Source organism: Anopheles stephensi, chromosome 2 (assembly GCF_013141755.1).
Source record: "Anopheles stephensi strain Indian chromosome 2, UCI_ANSTEP_V1.0, whole genome shotgun sequence".
Taxonomy (NCBI): Eukaryota; Metazoa; Arthropoda; class Insecta; order Diptera; family Culicidae; genus Anopheles; species Anopheles stephensi.
In genome coordinates, this window is record NC_050202.1 from 46,974,908 (window position 1) to 46,995,434 (window position 20,527).

General features: G+C 45.3%; 3 protein-coding genes across 6 annotated transcripts in view; 2 read left to right on the top strand and 1 right to left on the bottom strand.

Annotated features, from left to right (window-relative positions):
- The window catches only part of LOC118506993 (mucin-19), a 53,568-nt gene extending 37,164 nt beyond the window's left edge, over nucleotides 1-16,404 (top strand). For all 4 annotated transcript variants that reach the window (XM_036044874.1, XM_036044877.1, XM_036044873.1 and 1 more), the window contains exons 3-9: nucleotides 8,914-10,243; nucleotides 10,318-10,537; nucleotides 10,615-10,871; nucleotides 10,952-11,113; nucleotides 11,189-11,384; nucleotides 11,452-11,538; nucleotides 11,621-16,404. In XM_036044874.1, coding sequence (XP_035900767.1) covers nucleotides 8,914-10,243; nucleotides 10,318-10,537; nucleotides 10,615-10,871; nucleotides 10,952-11,113; nucleotides 11,189-11,384; nucleotides 11,452-11,538; nucleotides 11,621-11,812 — 2,444 coding nt within the window. In that variant the 3' untranslated portion in view covers nucleotides 11,813-16,404. The remainder of the gene's footprint in view (nucleotides 1-8,913; nucleotides 10,244-10,317; nucleotides 10,538-10,614; nucleotides 10,872-10,951; nucleotides 11,114-11,188; nucleotides 11,385-11,451; nucleotides 11,539-11,620) is intronic.
- A 1,241-nt stretch (nucleotides 16,405-17,645) lies between these two features.
- Nucleotides 17,646-19,209, top strand: LOC118506996 (complement component 1 Q subcomponent-binding protein, mitochondrial). Its single transcript, XM_036044881.1, has 5 exons — nucleotides 17,646-18,013; nucleotides 18,141-18,291; nucleotides 18,362-18,552; nucleotides 18,621-18,709; nucleotides 18,780-19,209. Exons 1-5 carry the CDS (start codon nucleotides 17,785-17,787, stop codon nucleotides 18,930-18,932), a joined length of 813 nt encoding a protein of 270 aa, XP_035900774.1. The 5' UTR covers nucleotides 17,646-17,784; the 3' UTR covers nucleotides 18,933-19,209.
- Nucleotides 19,210-19,218: 9 nt separating this feature from the next.
- On the bottom strand, nucleotides 19,219-20,124 carry LOC118506997 (TP53-regulated inhibitor of apoptosis 1-like). Its single transcript, XM_036044882.1, has 2 exons — nucleotides 19,818-20,124; nucleotides 19,219-19,719 (listed from the first exon to the last, which is right to left on the bottom strand). The coding sequence occupies exons 1-2, from the start codon at nucleotides 19,962-19,964 to the stop codon at nucleotides 19,621-19,623; spliced, it is 246 nt and encodes an 81-aa protein (XP_035900775.1). The 5' UTR covers nucleotides 19,965-20,124; the 3' UTR covers nucleotides 19,219-19,620.
- Between the last annotated feature and the right edge of the window lie 403 nt (nucleotides 20,125-20,527).

Below are 20,527 nucleotides of genomic sequence, written 5' to 3' on the forward strand. Positions count from 1 at the left end.
AGTCGGGTCGATAAATTCATCACCAAAAGCACCACCGGATGGGTTCCCCATTTAAGGCACGGGTCACGACGGAAAAAAAGGGAGATCCATTTTATTAAACCATCAGCAAAAGACATCCTGCTTCACATCACGAGGTTGGTTTTACATCCGTGCGATAGTTCGCCGGTTGTGTTGGGTTTGCGGTTCGCGAAGGCAAACGGGCTCGAGAGTTAAGCGCGAACAGGTTTGTAGGTCATTTAGGACCAGAAATAGCCCGTTTATGGGTTGGATCGTCAGAATCGAAAGGTCCAATTTAGGCACCAAGATTAAATTGCTCTACCAAAGCCCTGAGAACACAGAGGATACGCGCTGCTGGAGCGTTGGATGGATGGTGCTGTACGCTCTTCCTGCCAGGTGCGATCGTTAGTTGGATGGTTCCTCGGCCTAACTATTTGCCAACTATTCTTTCGGCTTTGGCAGTGGTTGGCGATAAAAAAACACACTGCCTTAGCTTGTAGGGCGGCACTTTCAAACGTTTTTATGATCGTGCGTGTATTTAGGTATGTGTGAAGTCTCCCATGAAATGAGCGGCATGATCGCGAACGCGTAGCAAGATTTTGCAATTAAAAAACAATTATAGAAGGCATCTTGAAACAAAACGGTTCATGGATCGGTGTCGGATCCGTGAAACTATGAATCATCTCATGAAGCGTTTTTTTATTAAACGCGAACAATTTTGGAAGTTACTAGTTAGCTCTTGTCTGGTAGCCGGGTTAGACGATGATAGTTTAGGCTGTTTGTCTGGATATTCTAGGTTTATGGTAAGGAGTTTCATGTAGCGTTGGAGTTATATCCACTAAAAGCTTCATAAACGTAACTGCATCATTAAGCAAGGAATTTCCGGTTGAAAATGTGTGACACTTGGAAGTAAATAGGGTTTGTAGAGATTCTTTGCTGGGGATGTAGCTTAAAAGATACAGCCTCATCAGGATTTTTTTCTTCTTGGCTTAACGATCTACTAGGTCATGCCGGCGAGCTAATGGATTACTACACTTATTGATGCCACATAAATGGATTGTCATTCCTCAATGTTGGGAACAACTTGGATTGCTTAGATAACTATCGCCAACTCTTCGTAAATATCTAACGTCTTGCTGAACTTCTGAGCGAAATTTCTTCTTTCTTGACCAAAAAGACCTCTTACAGTTCATCATTGCCATTTCTGGCTTACTAGACTTATTGATACCGCATAGTTGGATAAGTCAATCCTCGCTATGGGGCAACAACCCAGATGGGATTTGATCCCCGCTCCTGCTGCGTGAAGGCCGGCGCTACTCTTGGTAGATCTAGATGGTCCTAGATGGTCCTGAGTTAAATATTGGACTTTAAAATTGAAACACGATAGGATTAAGGTTCTTGAACCATGCTTCACCAATGTTTAGATAGAGTGTCATTTGATGACAAAAAGTCGACTTACTGTTATCTAACCATGTAAATGATTATCATCACTACGGCTCGGAATTTTACCAGAGATTTCGATAATTAGTTTGCCTTAATTGATTCAAAAACTTAATTAATAATTTCCCGCAACTTGTTCTATATGATGTTGAACGAGTGACCTTCTGCAATCGATGCTCGCTCACACGTATGCAGCAGCCGGCAACCGTTGCGATTTGGACCACTGCAATTATTTACTAACCCAGACCACGATCCGCCATGTTCTAGTCTTACAATCAGTTGCAGCGGTCGCTACTGCTTAAGAAAAAAGCGTGAGAATTTAATGTTGCTTCCTCTGTGACTGTGCACCCTTCTTTGTGGAGTATCGCGCTCTTCGGAATGACGGTCGGGTACCTGACTGGAACTGGTAGTTCTCAGGCTGGCAACACTCTTCTGGCTAAGAAAGGTGTTGCTCACGTGCATCTCGAAACCATCGGACTACAAATTTAGCGGCTGTATGAGTCATTCTCTCTCATTCTCCGCTTTCCGTGATGTATGTTGTGCGTTTCTGTGACCTCCACCAATGCGCCTTTAAGGTTCTGCTGCTCGGAGGTTGGATTAAGAAAAATCCACCAATGCCCGTCCACGGCACCGGCAACGACGCTAGTGTACCATTTTACAGCAATCGTGCAGCGATAATTGAATCACGTACGGCCCACGGAAAACGAAGATCTCTCAATTGGAAGGGTTTGGAAAAGTGTGTTTGCTGCGCGCGTTTTTTGTGTGCCAGAGGATTTTTGCAGCACTGGAAGCACTTTGCCTTTAAGGCGATGGTGAGCTAGGCAGGAGAAAACGGAGCACGTCGGCCGATGGTCGACTGATGACCACCCTGGTCGATGATGCCGTTCGGTGAAATGGTAGGCTTGCAAATTCCTGAAGATGAAATCGGATGAGCAGCAGCACCAGCAGCAGTAGGTCTTGTGGTGGGTCAAAGTTGCTACAATGTTACAAGGTTCGCTAGTAATTCGCCGAATCGAATTGGTGAACATGAGCACCAAAGTGCACCCAACCGAGCCGTCCCAAGAACAGCGCCGTGATTGCTGGCGCTTTAATTATATTGCTCACCACCAACATCAGAACGTCTGAGTTGCGTGATGCGTTTCTTTCCCGGTATTGCCGGTTTCGTCTTCCGACTTGCCAATCGGAACAGCTTGAAAGCGCATAATGCATTTTAGTGAAATGAAGATCTTTCTACCGACCGTTGCTTTTGTTAATCACAAAATCGTGAGCCCTGTCGTGAGAGTGTTCGATCCGGGGCAACAGGGCGCGATTTCGAACAGAGACATCTCGAACTGTGGGTGAAAACGGATCACCCAAGCTGGAGGTTGGAATTGGAAGGAAATTGGAATTGGAATTGGTTGCAGTCCTGTGGCAGTAGAATAATAAAAGGGTACATAAAACGAAATGATCATTTCCCTATTATGGTGTTGCGCCCTGGGAACGGAGTGCCATCTTCATTTCCTGCTGCGATGAGGGACCTCTGCGCAGTAGTACGATCACGACGAAAGTAGCGGGCAATAGTTCAGCTTAAGTTGTAAATTATTTGTAACCAGAGGTTCGGCGGGTATGTGCATTAGTTGAATCAATTTTCACACTGTACGGAATTGGAAGTAGCATTGATTGGATGTAAATGGCAAGAGGCTAGAATTGAGATCACGTCCGATAAACAATTCTATCGATTCGATGGTACAAAACCATGTTTATAAAGTTGGATAACATGGAAAGATGAATATCTTTGAATTTTAGAAATAATTGCTGTAAAATTTCACCATAAACTCTCTTGGCCTAACCCAACAATTTAGATAGCCGACCTCCGTATGTGGAGTCGACTTTCCGCTACTGTAGCGTGAAAATGTGTGATTACTATGTCAAACGTGCCATTAACGGTGGAATAGTTCGCATTACAGCTCGGCAGTCGCAACCAATTAGTGGGTCGTCCTAAAACCTCGAAACCCTGCATAAGCCTAATTCAACCTCACATGCACAGTGAGGAGTGAGTTGAAGAAAGGCTTAAGAGGTCTTAATTGCGGTAAAACGATTAGAGAGAGAACACTAGCATTATGTTACCGCTGGAAGTGAGTGGGTTGAGGTAGGTTTGAGTGTTTCATTGTTAATTGGGAAAATTGTTCTCTAGCTAAATCTCATTGTGAAAGGAAAAAAGAAAAAAAAACAGGTCAGTGTTTGCAAGCACACATACAGCATTCGTTTAATTAAAATTGGTAGTGAATGCGTCTGAAAGGCCGGAACACTGTGTTATTTGTCATATCAACGTGTGATGATATTGTCTTACTTGTAATTGTCTTGTGCTGTTATCTGATAACTCTGAAATATCATGATACCTTTTTGAAGGGATTTAATTTTGCCATTCGAAAAGTTCGAGGAGATATTTGGAAACTATCAGAAAGGATTCCGAAGAGAAAAGTGAAAGAATGACCAGATCTTCACTAAGTGGTAATCCTGGAGAAGCTCAATCAGATATGTCAATCGATATGTAAATACTTGCTTGTGTTCTCTCTTCGACCTAGTGCTAGAGAGGGTGCAAATTCCTAGAAAAGTTCCCTGTAAGTCAATCCAGATTCTGTCATACTCTGTTACTAGTGATGTTACTAGTAATTGGTTTGAGGTTCTCCTATGTGACAGAAGTTTACGATTGAATCAAGCAAGCAGCCGAAGTTTTGTGCTTGGTGAAGTTGGCGAAGTGGCACAGAAGTAGTTATGAGGTTAAAAAGCCGATCGAAGACGTCCAAAACATCATATATCTTGTGTCGAAAGTCCTCACCGATAACACCACAAATGTTGAGGGTTGTGCTATGAGAGTCTGCCTGTCAACCATTACTCTCTTCTTCTTTCTAGGCCTAACTGATAGTCAGTCCTCATTACGGGGGAACGGCCCAGATGAGGTTTGAAGCCCAGTCCTGTGGTGTGAAGACTGGCGCCGCCTTGGCATCTATTACTGGGTCGTTCCGCCAACCAATACTAATATAACATAAAGTCCCTTTTTAGTCCACAAAGTTTTATCCCAGTGACTAAGATATGCCTCATTCTACAATTTCAGAAACAACCCCAAATTTGAGCTTAAGTATACGGTATTGCTTTCACAAAAACAATTCAATTGACGGTTTAAAAAGGTCGTTTTAGGGCCGAACACCTTATGCTGCCGTGGATCTGTATCTGCTGTGTCATATTCACCGTCAAGCTACCCGTTGTACCATCCCAATTGATATGCACGACAGTGCGCCACGTTCTCGTCCCCGTCAAGTATGCGGTGCAGTTTTCTTCTGATTTCAACAAAACTTTCCCATCCGGACGCTCTCAACCGAGGGCTGAAATCATGAATATGGTAAATTACACACCGTTCCGTAGACGACAATGTGTTGTGCGCCGGTATGCTGAAAGGGAAAAACAGGTGGTACATATTTAAATGAACGCTCAACGGGTTTGAATCGGGGTAGCGAGAACTGGATTCTTGGATTCGGTCCCCCCGAACCGAACCGATTTCAATTCTTACAGAAGTAACGCAAATGTCTCCAGCAAACTTTCCAATTGAAATGTCACGTAATGCATGGACCTCAATCCGGGAATGGTGACTTCTGTGCCCATTCTCAGCGCTGCCTGGCTCCCTGGCCGAAGAACAGCGCGCCCCCGTTTGCGTGTTACTAATCTTTCAATTAGGCTGACTACGTTTGCGTACCATTTGTTTGCGATCGTTCGCATACCGTGCTCTGATGGGCCGTAATCACCGATTGATTATGATAATGTACAAATAAACATTTCCAAAAGGAGAAGAGTCCCCTCAGCGACCCAGAGCGGAGGACCACACATCCGCTTCAGAGTGGAAGAAAAGCCTAGCTCGGTTTGTGGGTCACAAACAGTAACAGGTTGCGGGTCTTCTGTTGTTTGTTTGAATTGCTCACTGCCACCGCAATTGCACGCGGGTTAGAGCGGGTCGCGTGAGCCTCACCGACACGCGTTCCAACCATTCGTTGGAGAAAGATGGCGAAGTACGGGGCATCGCAAGACAGCGCTTGCTTACAAGGGTGGAAATAAATAAAAATCATACACCACCCCTTCCACATAATGCCGACCTCTTGGCCCAACCCCCTCTACACACAGGGTAAATACCACGTTTTACCGATTGCTGCTACTAGCCGTGAAGGTTAGAGCTTCATTTTTCCTCTCTTCATTGCACCTTTTACAACCACTTTTCTACTCGTTTGCCATAAGTTTTTCTTCTTTACTTCATTGCTGTTTTTGGACGCGCTTTAAATCGGATTGCGATTTAGTTTTACTGTGTTTTAACCTACATCTTTGTTTTCCGTTTCACGCAGTTACGCAGTTTTTTTTCTTTTTCTTCTTTATAACAACCATTTCCACTTATACCACGCGAGCAGCACGTCGTAACCCACCTGATACAGCATGAAAGTGGCGTATCGTATCGCGCCATTTATATTCAGCAAAACCTCACGAAACAAAGACCCCGCCCGGCGTTGCCGAAATGTTGTAATCCACTATTATTTAATCGACACTCCCACAACTCACCGGCCATTTTCTTTTTCCTTTTGCCGGTGAATATTGTATATGCTCTGTTTTTTCCCCAATTTTGCTTGCAAGTAGTTTTTTTGTGGCTTTTAGTTGGCGCTTTACTTTTAACTACTTACGGAAGCGCGATCGCTGCTGGCTTTTGCCGACGCTCAAACGGCCGACGATGCTCCGGACACCACCCCGTCCGATGTTACCTGCTTTGCCAAATTTGCGTTGATTTGTAATTGGTGCCACGGTGCTTGCGGGGTGGAGAGGATACATGAAAGGCGTGAAAATGCACACCCGTTTGCTTTTGTTATTGCGAGAGTGTGATCAATGGGGTTAGAGTACATGGTTATGGGTGATAAAGTAATGCCATTTAAAATGTAATGAGAGCTTTGGATATGTTAACAGGGAAGAAAAAGGTGGATTGATGATGTTAGCCTTGTTCCGGTTTATATGCAACATTTCTTTTGCAATTTTTTGTTAAATCGTTGATGTGTAAACACACATCACGCCACAGAGCACATTAATTTTTTGGGAGGTTTTCTGGTCCTTTTCTCCGCTGGCAAAAGTAAAAAAACACCATCATCCTAATGTGTGCGGAGTGGCCTGTTGGCTGAAACTGCTTGTTATGGTGTCAGTTTGATGCTGAACCAAGTAGTAATGAAATGTGATGTTCGTGGTAGAACATCATTAATTACATGTTGCTGCTGCCTGGACTGGGTCTTGGCGCGAAAAGCAAAATGACACATGAGCAAAAAATGTAGTTCTTGTTTGGCAATGTTTCATCACTGTGGTCTGTTGCACACAGGCGACCGGTGTATTGTTGTGCTTATCATTTATCATAAGAAATTAGTGTTTTGCTGTGCAAGTAATGCTGACAAGTGACCGTTGTAATATTGTTTGAAACACATTAATAATTTTGATATATGCTACTTGGAGTCTCTAATTTGAAGTTACGATTTTTAGACGATAAAGAATGAAACTAACTAGCTGGTTTAATGTCGTAGATATATTGTTTAAAAATCTGAGACTTCCGGATTCTCAACAGACATCGGATAATTGGTTAACTAGCTGCTCATCAGTAGCTTGAAGTCTTAAAATGTTAATTCTTCGTTAAAATTCTTCTTCTGCTTCTTTGACACTCTTTCTCTCTTCTTCGTCTAACGACCTCTTTGGCCATGCTTGTCATGATTTCCGACTTCCCAGCATATTCCATATTTACTAGGGATTACATGGATTCTTTTGCAAATTAAAAACTCTAAAGAATAGGGCGGTCCGGTGGCCGAGGCGAGAGCAGCGCCGGTCTTCACACGACAGGACCGGGTTCGAATCCTATCTAGACCGCATCCCCCCGTACGCAGGGCTGACTACTTTGCTACGGGTAAATTCAAGTCACAGAAAGCCAGAAATGGCAGGCCGAGACCTTTCAAGGTTGTAGTGTCAAGGAAGAAGAAGAAGAAGATAGGATAGTTGTGTCGAATGATCTTCTAAAAGCCTTCTACATACAATCCTATACATTTTTCCAAACATCAAACAGGATCAATTTTGTTTTTTTGTTGTCTTTCTATATCACATTTCCTTTTCATTGCAAAACTCACACACACAAAAAACCCTTTGCTATATCAATGAGAAAAAGGCAATGTCTGCACAGTGGGGACCCTTTTCCAAATTGCTGTACTGCGAAGAGACTATGCAAGAGCAAAACACCCGGTCGTTCTTTATGAAAAAAGAAACCAAGTCAAACAGGCAGTATATTGGGCGAAAGGCTACAGGACACGGAGCAGTAACACCCTGTCATTCGTCGGATCGTTTAATTGAATGTTACAAATTCAATACTTTTGTGCAAGTACGGTCTGCAAGGGTTTATGCTGTGCTACGTCAGCACTTTTCATGCACTGAACGGCGAATGTAACCTTTCCTTGTAAAGAAGCGACAGCAAAGCTCATTGTTTGCTATCTGTCGCTTTGTTGCAGGACTGGCTGCCAGACATTGTCATTTGAAGAGCTGATGAATCGCATGGAGGGAAATTAAAACCAATCATTGAGAATCCTAACCTTTGGTGTGCTTCGTGAGTGCAGACTCTATTACTGATGATTGGTTTGAGGAACAGATTTCTCGATTTAAAAATGACTATGACGAAGTGCTACTAGAATTGTGGTACGAATATTCCCTTTAATTTCTAAATTGTGAAGATGTACTTTACGGTGTAGCATGTTCAATAGGAATTTGGAGTAATGCTACAGGAGCTCTTACGTGCCGCTTATAAAACAAGTGACCCTAACTTCTCCCCAACTTTTCTCGCCTTCCGTCTCGGCTCGGCTCGGAATCTGGTAAACAGTATGCAAATAAAACAATCGCACGATGGTGTCATACAGATTCCTCCCGGAGTTAACCATGGGAAGTGTCAACAAACAAACACGAAAGTACAAAAATGACGTGTGCTCACTAGAAATCCTCGAAACCGTAGTTTTCTAGCGGCACTCCGGTGTCCGGTGGTTTACTGGCGTTGTTTGGAGTTGGTCGATAGCGGCTAGCTCCTTCCATCTTGAATCATATGTATTGCGCGTGTTCGCAAATCGTTCTCGCTCAAGGCACAACAACCGTCGCCACCAACATCGCCGCCGACGACCTTCTCTCCAGGCAATCGATGATCGCCATCGACACCGAAGCGCGAATGTTGGAATGGATGATTGCCCACTTAAGTGACGAGTTTGGTGTAAACGATTCGTCATCAGCTAACGATAAACGGCGACTTGTTGGGCGGGCGGGATGGCACGGTTCGGAACACGTTTCGAGCGAGATGGTTGACACGGCGGCGGAGTTTAGTTTAGTATACACCCACCAGGCACCCGTCCGCTATATTGGAGAGGAGTAAACTCATGCGTACCGTGCGTTGTTTTCATATTTCAGATGTCGATGTGAGGGGTGTTCCACGGTTCGATCGCAGCACCAAACCGGCAGCATCCGTCATCGGCAGCGATCAGCAGCAGCAGCAGCAGCACCATCCGAAACGGTTTCAGCACCAGCAACGATCATTCGATCTACAGCACTCGGAGTCTGCGTGTGAACAGCAGCAGCAGCAGCAGCCGCAGCAGGAAGGAGAAGAGGACAGTTTGCTAGTTTCGCGCCGCAACTCCACCGGAAGCAGCGTGGCGCTGAACGGAATGAACAGCCACACGGCGGCAATCAATCTGCAGCATCCGGGCACGGGACAGACGGCTGTGGTTGGTCACCATCGAGGCTTCTCGTCGACGGTCGTTGCCGCCGCCAACTCTGCAGCCGCTTCCGCCTCCACCACCGACTGTCCATGGTTTTTGCCGCATCAGATGCCTCCTCCGCCGACGGCACCGGCCCGCCAGCACAAGCGGCCCGCACCGCAACCCGGCGGTGGCGTCAGTGGCGGAGGCGGAGGTCCCGGCAATCACATGCAACCGCCGCAGTTCATTAGCCCACCTCCAGCACCACAGCAGCAGCAGCAGCAGCAGCATCACCAACAGCAGCAGCCGCTACAGCAACATAGTCAGCAGCCAGCAATCGTGCCGCCACCGCAATTACCTCCACACACCGTTAACCCGAGTCTCAGTTCCATCCACCATCCGGTGCAGCAGCTGGTTGCGCCACCGCAGTCAGCACAGTCACATCAGCCACCGATACCGCCCCATCCAGCGGTACACCACATACCAAAATCTCCCAACCAGCATCATCCACCGCAGCAGCAGCTGACGATGCAGACAGCCGCGGTACAACAGCACAATCCAGCAGGGACGTCAGCGGTTGGTGGCGTGCTGACCAACAACAATCACCATCCTACGGGACCATCCACCACCGGCAGTAGCGCAACAGGCGGACCACCGACGACTGTGACGGGCAATCCCGCTGCCAGCCTGATGTCAGCTTCGATGAACAGTGCGCAGTTACAGGGACACATTCTTCAACCGGTTGGTGGTCTTACCGGTTCGGCACTTTCCCTCCAACAGCAGCAGCAGCAGCAGCAGCAGCAACAACAGTCATCAATGCCACAAGCAGCACAACAGGTGCACCACATGTCCAACTCGTTGCACGGTCCAATCGGTATCCCGTCGGTAGTGGTCCCGCCAGCCGGTCACGATGGTAGCAATGGTGTCGGAGGACCCACTCCCGGCTGGAACTGTGTCCCGGTAGGACTATCCTCACCGACCACCTCAGCGGCAGCGGCAGCCCAGCGGAGAGCGGAAGTGAATGCGAAACTAAACGCCATGCCGTAAGTATTGATGATGATGTCTTTCTTCGCATCCCAATGCCTATCGCTAATTGGCGCTTCTTCACCAACTTTAGCTGGTTCCATGGGCGAATAAAACGGGAAGAGGCCGAATCGTTGCTGAAACCTCGCGAAGATGGATTGTTTTTGGTGCGCGAATCCACCAACTTCCCTGGTGATTACACGCTCTGTGTATGCTTTAACGAGAAGGTTGAGCACTATCGCATAAAGTACGTGGACAACAAGCTCACCATCGACGATGACGAGTACTTTGATCATCTCGGACAGCTGGTAGAGGTGAGTCGGCAACGATACAAAGCCGTTGTAGTAAGACAATGTATAACTGGACCTTTCTTTTCTCTAACTCCCATCAGCACTACACCCTCGACTCGGATGGCTTGTGCACAAAGCTGATGAAAGCACTACCGAAGGAAGAATTCTGCGTGAAGGACTTCCAGGACAATGGATGGGAGATCAAGATGGAGGATCTGCAGCTAAAGGAAAACATTGGCAAGGGCGAGTTTGGGGACGTAATGCTCGGCATACTGAAGGGCGAAAAGGTGGCGGTGAAGGTGCTGAAGGATGCGGGCCGTGCGTCAAACAAATTCCTTGCCGAAGCGGGCGTAATGACGTACGTTTTTAGTTTAGAATATTCGTAGGGAAGTTGTGCAAGATCCCATTTCTACATTGCTTTCCTCTTCTTCACCACAGTACATTGGAGCACGAAAATCTCGTCAAGTTTATTGGGCTGGTGTTTCACGATAAGTACATCTACCTGGTGACGGAGTACATGAGCAAGGGATCGCTCGTCGACTATCTGCGATCACGCGGCCGGCAACACATTAGCCGGAAGGATCAGATCAATTTTGCCTAGTGAGTATTTGATTGAGTAAAGCGAGTGGCGACAGGCGATATGACTCTGGGCCTTTTCTTCGCCTTCTGATATAGTGACACCTGCTGCGGTATGGAGTATTTAGAGACCAAAAAAGTGATCCATCGGGATCTGGCTGCCCGCAACGTGCTTATTTCCGAGGATTGTGTCGCCAAGGTGTCCGACTTTGGATTGGCCCGCGACGAACGGTACACTGGCGACAGTAGTAAGCTTCCCATCAAATGGACAGCACCGGAAGCGTTAAAGGAAGGCGTAAGTGTTTCCGTCTGCCACCGGGATGAATTCCGTACACTAATGTCGTTTAATGGTTTTCGTGTAGAAATTTTCCAACAAAACCGACATGTGGAGCTTTGGTATTTTGCTGTGGGAAATCTACTCCTTCGGACGCGTACCGTACCCACGAATTGTAAGTATGCGTTCGGCTGTATTCTTTCGCTGTTTGAGTAGCCTGCGCATAATCTAATTGAATGCCAATTTCCCTTTGGCAGCCTTTGGCCGATGTCGTGAAGCATGTCGGTAGCGGTTACAAGATGGAAGCACCGGAAGGCTGCCCACCGGAAATCTACGAAATGATGCGCCAAGCGTGGGATCTGGTGCCCGAGAAGCGTCCCACGTTTGCGGAGCTAAAGCGCCGCCTGTACAACTGTAAGCGTGAAACAGCCAACACGTACGTCACGTAGATGCGCGTGCACAGCGAGCTGCAGGATGGGAGAAACGGGTGCTAAACGCTTTTCCAATCCAGCTTATGGGACAACAGTATAGCGGCAAAGGCAAACGAAGTGGTGTTCTAAGTCATCGGTATGACCGAAGGAAGGGCATCCAGTAGTAAGGCTAAGAACGAATATTGTAAAGCAAGTGGGAGATTTCTTCCAAAACTTCCAATTTGATTTTTGAGAGAATCGCACAAGAATCGGCTAGCAAAAATCCTATCGTCCAGCGTATGTACAAACGATACGCCTTTTTTTCGGAACCTTGGGTTTGGTTACACGGGGACGGGGACTCTAGGTGCTGGAAGTAAATTTCAGTCGCGTTTTGTTGTATCGTTCTTGTTTGCATTTCTGTTTTGTGTGAGGGTACATGCTTGCTTCCACCATGAGTTGGTCAAACCCCACCGTGTGGAGAACTGTTCAGTTCAGCGCACGGTTGATACACGTTTCATTCCCTACATGCTCGTCCGCGATAATTTCCACATCTTACTGATTCTATGTTGTATGTGTGCGTGTGTGTTTGTGTGGGTGTGTTGTCTATATGTAGGCTGTTGCACACATCAGCTGCAGTGGCCGGGAATGCATGGATATTTATTATTTGTGATGTTAATGTTTATTACCTACCGGTCAGAAGCAACACCTGGGCCGTAAGTAGCTAACACGGTTCTTTTAAAGAATGAAAAGATTTGTATTATGGCGGCAAAAAGAAAATGCGCACGATCCCGGTAGGACGGTGACGGTGGCGTACGCAGCATCATGGAACACGTACCAAGCGCGCAGAACTAGGCTCGCAAACAATTTAATTATCAATATGATATTCATATTTGTAATTTATTTCCAATTCCCGTAATTGTAATATGCCTAGCGAACCACTACTTCTGCTGCAGTGCGGTGCGGTGCGTGCGTGCTTACCCGCCACAAAACAGCCATTTTGATTCCTTTCATTTCCATGATTTTCCTCCTGAGCGCCTCTCCGGAACTAGTATGCCGGAAGCGGAAAGTGAAACAGACACTGGTCACGTATAAAAAATAGGCAGTAACTGAAACGCGCAAAGCTACGCGCCCCTTGTCTAAGGGCCAAGATAGAAAAGTCCTCTTAATTTTATCACACGAGCGATGTAAAGCAATTTAAACCTAAAAGATGAGTGTGTGACTGCGTTGTGTAATGTAAAGCAAAACGACGGTATATCACAATATATACAACAGAAATTGTAACGCTTTCCACTTGCTAAATTCCTAACGTAAATACTGCTAGTATTTAAATCAGAAACAAAGAATCAATGCAGGGTTTCTCAGGGCAGTTACTACATTGTAACGCTATATGGCAACAGCATAAAACGCTTATTCGACATCCCGTCAAGCAGCATGTTTATAATGCGTGGTTCGATGTAATACTGTTAAATATTTAAATTTCAAAATCTTTAACACGCTTATTTCGTACGATTTCCATTTTTAAAACTTCAACTTTCTTTTAAAGATAAGTTTGTTAGGTTTTTATTGTTCATGTTGAGATTTTCTTTTCCTTAAATCATTCTTCTTCTTCCTTTTCTTTGGCACCACAACCTCGAAAGGTGTCGGATTGCCATTTCTTTCTTTGACTTACATTTCCCCCCCGTAGCTGGATAGTCACAGCCCTGCCTACAGGGAGGGGCGGTCTGGAAAGGGATTCGATCTCCGGTCTTACCGTGTGATGATCGGCGTTGCAATCGTCTCGGAAATGATGTCGAATGATGCAGAATGTAAACATTGTGTGAAAAATTACTCCGTCAACTAGGTATTTTCCTTTGTTGAGTTGGGGTTTTTTCCGAGTTCAATGTTTATTTTCCCGTGTTGAGAATCGCTAAACGAGGTTGAATTGCATATACGATGAAGGATTTGCGTTTTATGCTGTTTACATATAGGTGTTACAACTGGCCTGAAAAACCCTGTAATAGTAAAATCGAATCTAAAAAAAAATCAGTCGACAAACTGTAAAAAGGATTAGGGCAAAAACAGGAGAAAAAAGAAGAATCGTAATGGTTGGTTAAATTATGGATCGTTTTGTTTTATAATATTATACTTATTGCTACTACTACTACTACTACTACTACTACTACCACCTATTATATTACTATTATTACTGTGTTGCAAATTTTTATTCCATTGGTATGACTGAGTTCGTGTGTGTGTGTAAGAGTGCGCTAGTAGAGGATTGAGACGAGCACGCGTTCCATGCTTGTTTTTAAGGTGAGTCAATGGTTTTAAGGATAAAGTGCGGGGGGTAGATAGATTTGTTTGTTTACTTACGATAACGGTTACGTTGTAAAGCATTTTTATTAAACAGCTGGAATCTTGAGTACTTTAATTGGCCCGCTTAGCAGTGCTTCTTCTTCGGGTAGGCAGCCCTCGTGAGGGGGGTGGGGAGGTGGTAATTTGTTTTTTGTCTTAATTTTGTTTTAATTTGTTGAAGGCTGCCGTGTGTTTCGTTCAAATCGTTTTGGTTAACTAATGTTTTAATCCGGCCCGCGTCTAGTAGCATGTAAGAAGAAAACCCCAAAACCTACCAGTAGAACACGATTACAAATTATAACGATTAAAACGGTCGAGGTTACACGACGAGGGAACGCACAAAAAAGAGAGAGTGATCGCAACAAACGTGGAGCACAAACCCTTTTTTGTCAAACTCATCATCTCCATCCTGCGAAAGCAAATCGTCTGGTCGACACGTTCTGTTATGCTGCGGCATTTTATTTATAAACAATAAGGGCTAGCAATTAATGGAACCATACCACACTCCTACCCACGTCTCTCATAATCATTTAATCGCACTCGATTTTTTAAAAGAAACGTACTGTACATAATTCTGTAAGGAAGGGTGGGTTCGGTGTGGTTCGGATTGGGTGACGAATGAACAGTGTACAGGCAAAAAGAAGGGCAACACAGTGAAACGGTGAAATCAACTCACCGAAGGCGGGAAGAAGCGAAAGGCAGAAGCAGCTAACGATTGTGTGTCGTGCGTAATAAGCGGGAGAATAGTGTCACCACCAACCTACACACGATTAGTCGCCGTAGACTGTCAAAGACTAGAAGGAAGGAAAGAAAGAGTAATAAAAATGAAAATAATAACATTTATCATCCTATATAGCCTTGTTACCATTCCAAAAACAAAAAAATTAAGCGAGCGTTTCGAAACATTGTAGCTCGCAACACGTGAAGCTTCTTTTTAAGCGCATGAAGAAACCGATCGTGCTTTGAAAGTGAAAGCCAGCCGCAGCCAGCCCGTACTAACGAGAAAACTTCCCGTTCAACGCAACATGGATTCAAAGTCCAAACCGAAACCCCCATATACAACAATATAGGCCAGCTAGAGTGGAGAGACCAGCAGGAGCAAACAGACCGAAAAAAGCAAACGAAAAATACTACCTACCTGCTGCACACACGTGTGTGAAGTAAAAAGCAAGAGAAAATAAAACGCCAAAATATCATTACACATTTAGATGCGAGTGAAAGTGGTTGGGAAGGAATCTAATCAATACCATTAGTTATTGCTATACGAAAAGGGCTAGATTTCAGGATAGCATTTTACCCGCTGGATTAGAATAACGAATAAAAAATTTAGCGCCAAACACTAGCAACAGAACACACATGAGAACAGCCATTATAGGAAGAAAACTACAGTGTAATATCGAATGGAAAATCATCATCAAATTAGAAAACAAAAATTGCGCCCCAAACCGCCCTATCGAAGCACATATAGAGTAAAACGAATACAAAACCGCATAACAACCGATAGTTCAAATTTCCAACCGAAAAACATGTCGCATGTATTAGCATCTAGCGATGGAAGATTCAAATTACGCCAAAATATTGCATTCAAAACATGGTTACACACTCCGCTAGTATTTATGCTGGTCAACGGGATACTACTACGACGCACAAACCCGAACGAAACAGCCGGGAGGCTGGTCGGACATAGGCTCAAGCTCCTCCATCTTAACTTCTCACCGTTTTACACATTATTAGTTGCAGGCAGGTTGATGAATGTAGGGCAAAAAGCGGGCAAAACTTCGAAAACCATAATTACCTTGCTACAGGACAGTAGGAACGATCCGAAACAGTATGATGGTGGGAATCTGGTATGGGGTCTGGTCAGGCACGATAGAGAAGTATGTACGCGACGCGAATGTGAGTATGTGTGTGTGTATGTGTGTATCAGATGACGGGAACTAGGAAAGAAGAGACACAATCAATCAACGGTTGTTGCGGGTGGTAAGGCATAATGCTGCACACTGATGCTTATACAACAACCGAATCAACCGAAGGTTAAAGTAGGAAAAGAATGGCGGACACGTGAAACTATATTACTAGCAAACGGAGGAGGACGGTGTGTGGACAAGAGTGTGAAAAAAACAATTAAAATTCTATTCAAAATGGGGTAGAGGAGTGGTGGGCGTCTTCGAAGAACCCCTCGGGTGTAATGCAAGAGAAAAGTATAAAGAAAAATTGCAAAAAAGTAAAACCAATCAATACAGTGGGAAATTATTCAAGTAAATATAATAAAACAGCAAAAATCCTTACAATTTCAATGTGTGTTTTTCTTTACAGCAGTATGTGAGCGGTCCGGTATTGGTCCGGTGTATTGGGGCGGTCCGGTGGCCGAGGCGACAGCGGCGCCGGTCTTCACACGGCAGGGCCGGGGTTCAAATCCCATCCAGACCGCCTCCCCGTACGAAAGGCTGACTACTTTTCTACGGGTAAAATTAAGTCACAGAAAGCCAGAAATGGCAGGCCGAGACCTCTCGAGGTTGTAGTGCCACAGAAGAAGAAGAAGAAGTATGTGAGCAAGTTATCCTTTGCCGTATGTTGAGTGAACGCAACCGTGCAGTATTCCGGTTTGATTCAGACAGCCAGGTCCATCTGATCCAGCCATCCTGCTTGCTGAGCTCCACTTCGTTTCTCGTCACGCAGATCGCTGACAGGCGAATTAAATTATTTCCATTATCTATTACTAAAAGATACAATCGTTTCCTCATAATATAGTGTCGGAGTACAACACTGTGCGTATCCTAGCTTTGCCCAAAACTTTGGAAATTAATGTACCCTAGCTTTGGCCTTGGTCAGGACTGAGAGGCTTTCCTCAAAAGTTCTGCTATTTTGTGACACATTTTAACTCTCCACACGCCTTGCGATGGCCATTCTTCACACTGACAAAGTGTGGTGCTTAACGCCATAGGCCAGGACTCTTAAGGTATTATAAATTTATGCGCTGCACTCTTCTGGAACGCAAAAAATGTTAAGTAATCGCCCATAGACTAGAAAACCACCTCAAATCTTCTTCCATCCAAAACCTTCGAGAAAGCTTGTACACTGTGTTCGTCTCATGATGCTCAATGAGCCTCACGTTCAAGTAGTATGTCGTTTGGATGTAATCCTAAAAACTAAGGAATTTGGAGAAATCGAGTGCTGCAGATACTGAACGTCAACTATGAAATACGAACAGAAACTCTCAACTTCTACCCAGGAATTCTTGAATATAATTTTCCACAGCTCAATCGATGCCTTGTAAAAGTAGCTCAAATTGAAATCCATAATCTAATGTAAATTCACTTCTTATACTCTGGATGCATTAAAAAAAGTCATCACGTTTATAAACTTGACTGATTACTAATTTCGACGAATTTACAACACGTTCCAACAGCGACGGTTCCCAACCGTTCAATTTTGAAATTTTTTTTCTTGGTGAGCCGACTGTCAAATTGTGCGAGTGTGATCAACCTTTCACCAGATGGCCTAACCTGGAGCTGTTCTACCAACTGCGCTCTCAGCAAGCGAAACGTGCATTTGACAGCTACCTCGTGGTAAACAAAAAACGGCGTGAGTGTGCTACTTGTCCGCAGAAAGCCGGTAAATTTGCATCGAATATTTAGGGTAAACGGCTCGAACACTCGAAAAACAACACATTCACCATGATCCGCAACGTTCGTTTCCTTCGGTGGGCTGCTGGCAAGAGCTTCTCGACCGCGAAATCTACCTCGACCACCGGTGCAGCGTCCCAGTGGAATGCCGGTATCGTTGCACAACCATGCAGCGGTATTGCGACATGTGCTATCAAGCCACTATCGGCCATGTCGGGCGCAAGTATTGCCCGGCAAAGCGCCGTCTTCTCCATCGCTAGCCGACAGATTCACACCAAAGGTAAGCGTTCGGAATCGAATTCGGCAAACTTCAGTCTCCCCAAACAGGGCTGTGGAACAAGCCGATGATGACGGCTTATGTAATCAATCGACCGTATGGGTAATGTGCAACAATGTACGTCTTTTAGGCGAGCGGGAGCTGGTGGAGTTTTTGGCGGAAGAAATCGTGGCCGAGAAAAAGGCCAGCCCGAGCGCAACCATTCCAACGTCGCTGAACGGATTTGCCATCACGTGCAACAAGGCCGATGTGGAGCTGACGAAATCGTCCGAACGTGAAAAGTAAGCACGCCGTGTTCCGAGAACGCGACGAACGGATGGAAATGTTAATGCCGTTCGTTTCTCTTTTAAGGGTTGTCATTTCGTTCAACGTTAACCACACGGTGGACATGGAAGGCGAAGAGACGGAAGCGACGGAAAACAAGCCGGAATTTTCCGCCATGAAAAGCCGTCCCCAGTTTGAGGTGGACATTGTGCGCGGTGGAACCACGCTGTCGTTCACGTGCTCCTATCTGCCCGGTGAGGCACAGGAGGGCGAGTACAGTAAGTATCACAACAGGGCCGTTGCAATATGCCTGCAAGCAAATGTAAATTCATATTTTATCTTTTAGATGATGTGTTTAGCATCGATGAAGTCACCATTTTCCAGGGTGAATGGAACGACAAGGTGTACGCAGTGGCTGGTGATGTTCTTGATGGGGTAAGTTGAAAATTTAATGCTATAGAGGAAAGCTCAAGCTAACCACACACGATCTTTCCTTTGTCCACAGTACCTGTACGATCTGTTGATGAATTTCCTCGAGGAGAAGGGCATCAGCAATGAGTTCGCCGAGAAAATGTCGGACTTTGCCAGTGCGTACGAACACGCCAAGTACGTGGAATTGCTCGAAGCCATCTCAAAGTTTACCGTGGAGAAGAAATAATTTTGCTCTCGTCTCGGGCTGAAGAGGAAAAACAACAAAAAACCGCACCCATCATCACGTTTATCTTATTGATGAGTTTTTACTACACGGCTCCCCTTTTTCAATACATTTTTCTTACGCAGAAGAATGTTCGAAAAGAGGGATTCCATCCATATTACTGCATTTGTTTTCGTTTGCTGGGAGGAAGATAGTTAGCCAGCTAGAGGGGGTGATTCAAACTCAGTGTCATAGTTACATAGCGCATCTCATCGTACAATAAACTAGTTAAAGACCAAAACCGTATGTGTTTTCCCGTTAAGTATCGATCGTTGATACCGAGGAGCTTTTTATTTTCAACGAAAACACACTATTTCATGTGAAACGACGCAACGTGGGACGCAAAACAGTACCGATTGTTGACTTTCATCCCTTTTAAGCTAATTAAATCCAAGGAATGATGATGGTTGTCAAGGAAACACGTTACACACCGACCGAGCGCACACTATTTGCGTCCCCGGCTCGTTCACCACGGGTGTTTTAGCTTTAGGCGTAAATAATTGCACTGTAACCCGGGTGGAGCCGGGCTTCCGCAAGGGGTAAAACGATAATCTTTAACTAAATGTTGAACTTTTGCTTGCTTATTTGACTAGAGCAGTCTGTCGGGACCTTCCCCATCAGCATGAACGGAACGTGGAGAAACCGAACCACTTCAACTGTCCTTCGGTGGTGGCTTCTTTTCTTCGTCCTTCGTACCGAGGTAATCGTTTTCGATTTCCTTAAATTCGATTTGGTGCTGCTTCATGGCTTCCTGCAAATAGTAGTCCAAGGTGAGTGAGTGTGTAGGTGAGGCCTTTTATCTCAACGCGTATCAGTGCGAGGCAAAAGGGGGGAATCAAGAAAACGCACCTTCACGCACTGCTGATAAACTTTGAACAGTGGAGCGCACAGCGAATCGTCCGTGTCGCCTTTCAGAAATCGATCCGAAAACCAATTGTTGAAGCAGGTATCGTAATCCTTCTTGAGCTGCGTACAGTTCTCCCCGATGCTGTTCATCGTGCTTTCTCACAGTGGTTGGGGCAGTTTTCCAGAAAGGAAATGAAAAAGAGAACCACACCGCGGATCTCTAGTGCAAGAGATTTCCTTCGCCTTGCAGGAACCCGCCTTTCCGATAGCACCGATTGTACTGGCCAGCCGCGGTAACGATGTGTGTTGTTGTTTGTTTCGCAAGCTGTCAAAGCACGTTGTTGCGTTTACGGTAGCGGGTTGAAAGGCTTAATACGCCAACCGCGTCGTCGGCGATCGTGTCGCGTATTTCGGTGTTGGTGCGTACTACCAAGTGCTATGATACTAATTTTCGGGAAGAAATGTACTTTTCGCGAAGAAAAAGTGAGTAAAAGTGTAGTGTTTTAGTTTAAATCACAGTTTTTCAGTTGTGCGAGTGCTCCGTTCTGTAGGGAACATAAATTAGCCAAATCAAGAGTGCGAAAAACAACAATGGGTCTGAGCCGAACCATGTGCTCATAGCTTTCCCAGCAAACACACAGAGGATCTTTTCCCTCAAATGTAGTGAAATAATGAATTTCTCCACGATAAAAGTTCACTTCGATAAAAGGCTC